We start from the raw sequence: 5934 nt of genomic DNA, 5'->3' as shown, positions 1-5934 counted from the left end.
TAGAAGTGTTACTTTTGTTGTGATTGCGTAGACACCTATAGCATGCGATTGTACCGTGGCTAGGTCCCTGTTCCATAGAATCGCCGCCCCGCCACTTGCACCGATAGACGGCAGCACTATGCAATCAACAAGGGATTGCCCCCCAATATCCCTAATAATTGTTGGTGTCCAATCTGTGATCTTAGTTTCTTGAAGGCAGAGAATTGCAGCGCGGTGAGCTAAAGCCACCTCGCAAATGGCCGCTCTCTTGACTGGGTTGTTCAGACCCCGGACGTTCCATGACATAATTGGAAGAAGGTTGTCATTCATTTGGAGACACAGACAAACTTCAATGGCTAAATAAACTAGATGGCCTCTGGCCCATGCACAACACCGCTGCTACCATACAAGGGGCGCGTCGACGTCCACCAATATGCCCCAGAATACATCAACGATGATGATCTCTACCAATAACCTTAGTCATGAAACTAAAACCTAACTCAGACCAGCTACTAGCCGGCCGCCATTGGAGCTGATGGAAGGCTAACATTCTACACCTCGGCCTCCGCGGCATGTCCATCGGGTCCTGCCATGCGTGCCATGACGCGCAGTGCACCGCTGTCTAAGTGTGTGAGCTTCGCAATGACAGCAATGTCGCTGTCCGACAGTGGCTCCTCGAAACGCCTGATGAGCGCTTTTGCGACGTCCTCGGTCAGCTTCTCTCTCGGTCCTAAGAGCCCTAGTTCCTTAACGATGCGGAAGGAGGCACGCTGCGCCACCGAGATAGACGAAGGGTTAGCTGCAAGCCGGGCGCTGTGCCTAGTTGGAGTGGCTGCAGCGCGGCTCCTTGGCGGCGCTGATGGTCTTCTAGCCGGCGTCGAGAGGATAGCCGGCTCTGTTGCGCGGAAAAGTCCGTGGCGCTGCTGCAGGTTGCCATCGTCAGCGGAGATCTCGAGCTGGCAAACACGGCTAGTGACGGCACCTAGCTGCACCTCAATTGTGCGGGCTGCTGTATGTGTGGCGCGGTTGAACAGGCCGCAGTCCGTCATAGCAGCAGAGAGCGTGGGGCTGAATACGTCAAGTTGCACCCGCTCGTCCTCGTCGACGTCGTCGTCGAAGAAGCTCTCGCCGCCGAAGTCTAGTGGTGTAGCTACTGCAGCCTCTGCAGCAGCCTGAACTTCGGCCGCCACTGGGTCTGCTACCACAGAGGCAACTGTAGTCCTCCTCGCCTCCGTGAAGAAGTCATCAACGGGGTCTTTTCCCTCGTGACGCCTGGTTGCGCGCATGGCCTCCCTATTGGGCCACCACTGGGAGTGGCGCTACAGCAGGTGCCGCTGGAGTGCGACCGCGGCTACGACGGTGTCGAAGCGGAGGAGGAGGGTGGGGTGCTGAGGCGACCTTGCCTCCCCCCAAGCATTGCGAAGTGGACTTCGGACGTCGAGGAGATCGACTCCGCTAGCGTGCTGCCCCTGGCAGCGTCTTCTTTGCCGGGGTGCGGCTCCTCCGGAGCAGAACATCCTTCCAGGAGCGCTGGCTAGCACCCCTGGAGCCTCCGTATTTGTCATGCGCGCGCCCGCGGCCCCGGCGTGGAATGCCGCTGCAGCCGGTGCTGGCTACAGGGGCATGCACACGATGCTGCATCCGAGCTCCTCTCTGGCCGTCCTCCGCCCCCATGGTCCAAGAGGCTGCCGTGACCGCCGGGAACGGGTGGCTGTCGTGGTCGGAGTCGGACGACGGCAGGCCACTCTGGCCAGAGCGGGAGGACTGCGGGGAAGGCGTGGTCCAGTCCTCAATCCTATCCACGTGGATGAGCATGGTGTAGTCGGCTGTTGCCGGCGGCGGAGCTACGCGACGGTCGGGCGGAGAGAAACCCTCCATCTCCTCGGCCCGGCCAGCTCCGCGCGGGAGCACTGCCAGGGTGTGCTTGGTGGGGATGCTGGCGACGTCGCTGGTCCAGACCCAGCACATGAAGGTCTTGGTATGTCCTCGCTCCAGGGTACGACTGTCGAGGCGATCAACTCTAACTCTCATGCCGAGGATGTCCTCAGCGCCCTCGACCGACAAGTAGTGCATGGGCACTCCTTCGATGACGACCCGCACATGCAACAGGAGGGAGTCGAAAATGGCGTGGTCGTGTTCGTGCCAAGCAGCGACGATGAAGGTGGCGCCGTCAACCTTGATGGAGCCACGCCGCACCGCGTTCACCTGGAGCGCAGGCTGGGAGAAGACGACGAAGTAGTGCTCCGGGTGGTGGGCGGTGACGCGCAGCGAATGCACCGGGACGGATAGCTGCGCCTCGAGCGCTCGTCCGACCGCCATCGGGGAAGTGGCGTTCACTCCGTCAGCCGCCCGCAGCGTCACGGCATGCGAGCGGAGGAAGGCCGCAGCTTGCTCTACGGCCGTCGACGGGACAGCCACCGAGCGGCTGTCTCGGGGGCGCCGGGCGGGGTCAGCTTGCCTCAGCAGCGAAGCAGCCGGCGCCGACATGCCTTCCGCCGAAGGAGGGAACCGCAGTCTGGCGAAGAGCGGCAGAGCTGGCTGCACCGGGCCGAGCCTGCTCTTGACACCGTCGGCTCTGCCTGCGTACTTGGGGTGCTTCAGGCAATGACGGCTAATGTGCCCTGCGCGTTTGCAAGTGATGCAGTGGACTGGTTCCCTACATCCGGCTACCTTGTGGCGAGAGCTAAGACACCAAAAGCAGCGGCCCTTGAATTTGCTTAAGAAGGCGAGGCGCGCATGCTCTGAGCTGGAGGCAGCGAGCCGGCCCGAGGGCCACGACGCAGGGGGAGCTCAATGATCCGACGGTCCGTGCGCGTAGCGCCGCGGTTTCTGGTAGGAGACCTGGTTCCAGGCCCCCCCTCAGCAGGGTCCTCCCCATCTAAAGTGACTATGATTGATTTGAGCTTGGGAGGTGGTCTCGGCATGGGGAGCTCCGGGAGACCTGGAGAAGCGACCGACGGCGACGTACCAGAAGGATGGACGGGCGACTTACCCGCAGGAGTAGGCTGCGCGGCTAGGCAGTTAAAGGCAGCCTCCTGTTCCTCTCCGGACCGAGCGCAGGAGCACTCCTCCCGCGACCAGATCCGCGGTGGGGAGGAGGGATCCAGCGATAGCTCGCGCGGCGACCGGGGGAAGCGGCAAGTGGACCGACGGGCGAAGGGTTGCTGGAGCTGTCGGCGCGGGTTGAGGCCGGCGTCGGCCCTCGCGGTAGAGCGACAGCCGACGGACCGCCTGGACAGACGTCGTCGCAGGCCGTCAGGAGGACTGCCGACAGACCGACGGGCGCGCGGGAGGGGCTGCGTCCGCGCCGAGCAGGGGAAGAACCGGCGGATCTTGGTGCATGCCTGCGCGTCATGGAGACTGCAAGGCGGTGGCCGCTGCGGCCGGGGTGGCCAGCGGCGCAGAGCGGGGGAGGGTCCGGCCTCACCAGACCGGGGGCCTCTTGTCTCTTGTTACAACATAACTAAAATAGTGATCTAAATGCTTTTATATTTCTCTATGGAAGCAGTATGTTGTGGTTACACTGAACTCATTTTAGATCATCAATGCAGAAATATGATACACAACCAATAAAGTGGGACCATAGGCAAGCGTATGTCTTTATATCCCCTACTGATTGATATCTTGAGACTTGGATTTGAACAATCCCGCGTTCCAAATCCTGCCCATTTACATGGTGCATGGATGTTTGTTGCTTGCCTCATTAGTTCTTGTTCTGCCCACCGCTCTGCTTGCTGTTGGCGAACGCGACAAGCCAGAGGAGCACGACGGCGAGCACGATGTTCAGGAAGACGTATCGGTGCTCGCGCAGGCTATTGGCCAGACGCCACGCCGGGTGCTCATCGGCTCGCCACGCCGCCGCGTGGCCGCCGCTCCAGAACGCGCCGGCGTCTTCTTCTTCTCGCAGCGCGTCCTCTTGGCTGTCGTCGTTAGCGATGGTGCCGCTAGGACGGAGCACCTGGACGTAGAGGACTCCCTTGTCGAGCTGGACCTTGATAGCCGCGGCATCGCAGACGCCGGGGAGGTCGAACCGCTTGAGGAAGTGGCACCATTGGCGGCCGCCGTTGACGGCACGCTCGCCGCTGATCTTGAGGCTCCCCGGCGGCTCCACCTGGACCTTGAGCTGGTCCCTGCCGAATCCTGCAACAGCGGCATGCCGCATGCGTTTTACTAGAAACGTGTTTGGAACGAGAGGATTCGGTTCTTGAAGAAGCGATACCTGAGACGTCGACTATGAGCGTGTCGAACTCGTCCCCATAAACCCATTCGCTGCGGGGGTCGACTTCAGCCACGACGCGAGAGCGATACCCAGCTGCCTCCATCTCTTGCTTTTTGCACTTGCTCCAATTGTTGCTTGAATGCGAGACGAGTCGTGGTTGGATTGCAGCTTGGATACATTCATATATGTATATATAGGCGTGAGAGTTTATTTTGATGAGAACGTGAGATGAAAGATATACCATATCCGCGGTGGAGACGAAGGAATGGAAAGGATTCCTCACCTTACCTTGCCGGACAGCATGCTGAAATATATGTATATATCCGTGGGTCCTATAGTCTACTCTTACTCTTAGCTAGGGGGTTTGCTTTGCTTGTGTGGAGATCTTTTCCTTGACCCTGAATTGGTGCCATGCATTTCTTCTTATTATTATTTTCTTTTTCATTCGAAACTCCATGCAACTTATTTTCATTTTATAACTTAAGGCAACTGTTTTTCCGGACAATTCCAACTTAAGCCATGTGAATAGTGTTGAGTAAATAGACAATTTTTTAATTAAATTAATTCATGAGTGAATCATTAGCATAACATTGACAGAAATATAAGCATGCTCATATTTGATCATGCAAGCACATACCACGCTAAGGACAAATCCATCTACATAAAACGCACGTAGTGCTACAACAGAAATAACAGAATCGGGATAAGCGTGGTATACCTTTCAATAGGCTAGTTGGACGTAGCCGCCGCCAGCCTCCTCGGCCTCCTTGTTGTCGGCTTCGAGTTTCTCGGTGGCGAGAAAGTCGACATCGGTTGGCGAAGATATGGTGATGACGAAGGCGACGATGACCGTACACGATTCAGAAAGGCAGGATTTCGGAGGCCGTCTATCCCGTCAACCGTATACGCGGGGAACGGGACAAAGTCGTCGGCGACAGCAACAGCAAATGGAACGAGTTCACGTGGAGCAGACGTGATATGTTCGTGGCGGCTAGGGTTGGCTGTAGCCTCTCATGTGTGTGTGTGTGTGTCTCTCTCTCTATATATATACATATATATATATAAACTCTATTCATCACCCAGGGTTCAGATTAAATTATTCCTCACCCAAGATAATTTTACGACCATTTCATAAATAAATTAAATTTGAAATGCAAATACATACATCTATATTGATTCACTACGAAAAAATTGACATAAGAAAACAAGAATATAGGTCACAAGACCAGAAAAAACACATTTTATGTATAATTTACACTATGTTTTTATGTTTGTAATTTTACGTGACATAAAATACTTTTTACGGTGACTATGTATTTTTGCGGTCTCTTTTTACGTATGAGATAAGATTAAAATTTCTGAAACGTAAAATTACGGTATATTGATGTCAAAATAGAGGTGATGAAGAATAACTATTCCTCATTCAGGGTGACGAATAGCACGACCCTATATATATAGGACGGCCGTTTGGGACACCTAGGTGCATAGACACCTTACATAGATGCCGTTGGATCACGTCCTACTTTAGTTGTTGAGATGGCTGACGAGTTAGTGGGTTTATCCGGTTAACAAATATGGTTATATTTTCATGGGAAAATCTATTTACAAGAAAAATGTTTCCTTTTCTTTTAACCATCTTCATACCTACGTACGTCAATCAAGCATGTTCCAAAAAAGAATACATGCATACCTCCGATTGGTAAGAAGCTTACCCACGTACGCAATTTATTACCTAC

General features: G+C 55.2%; 1 protein-coding gene across 1 annotated transcript; it reads right to left on the bottom strand.

Annotated features, from left to right (window-relative positions):
• Positions 1-3451: 3451 nt before the first annotated feature.
• On the bottom strand, positions 3452-4382 carry LOC123409031 (22.0 kDa heat shock protein-like). Its single transcript, XM_045102032.1, has 2 exons — positions 4199-4382; positions 3452-4119 (listed from the first exon to the last, which is right to left on the bottom strand). Exons 1-2 carry the CDS (start codon positions 4299-4301, stop codon positions 3683-3685), a joined length of 540 nt encoding a protein of 179 aa, XP_044957967.1. The 5' UTR covers positions 4302-4382; the 3' UTR covers positions 3452-3682.
• Between the last annotated feature and the right edge of the window lie 1552 nt (positions 4383-5934).

The sequence above is a fragment of the Hordeum vulgare genome, chromosome 1H (genome assembly GCF_904849725.1).
Source record: "Hordeum vulgare subsp. vulgare chromosome 1H, MorexV3_pseudomolecules_assembly, whole genome shotgun sequence".
Taxonomy (NCBI): domain Eukaryota; kingdom Viridiplantae; phylum Streptophyta; class Magnoliopsida; order Poales; family Poaceae; genus Hordeum; species Hordeum vulgare.
Note: the sequence above shows the minus strand (reverse complement) of the source record. Positions and strands in the feature narration are given on the sequence as shown.

What these genes read in the sequence shown, in the direction of transcription:
- LOC123409031 (XM_045102032.1), bottom strand. Translation starts at nt 4,301, where the DNA reads ATGGAGGCAGCTGGGTATCGCTCTCGCGTCGTGGCTGAAGTCGACCCC. An exon ending in GCTCATAGTCGACGTCTCAG is followed by an intron (nt 4,120 to 4,198) that starts GTATCGCTTCTT and finishes CCGCTGTTGCAG; the next exon opens with GATTCGGCAGGGACCAGCTC.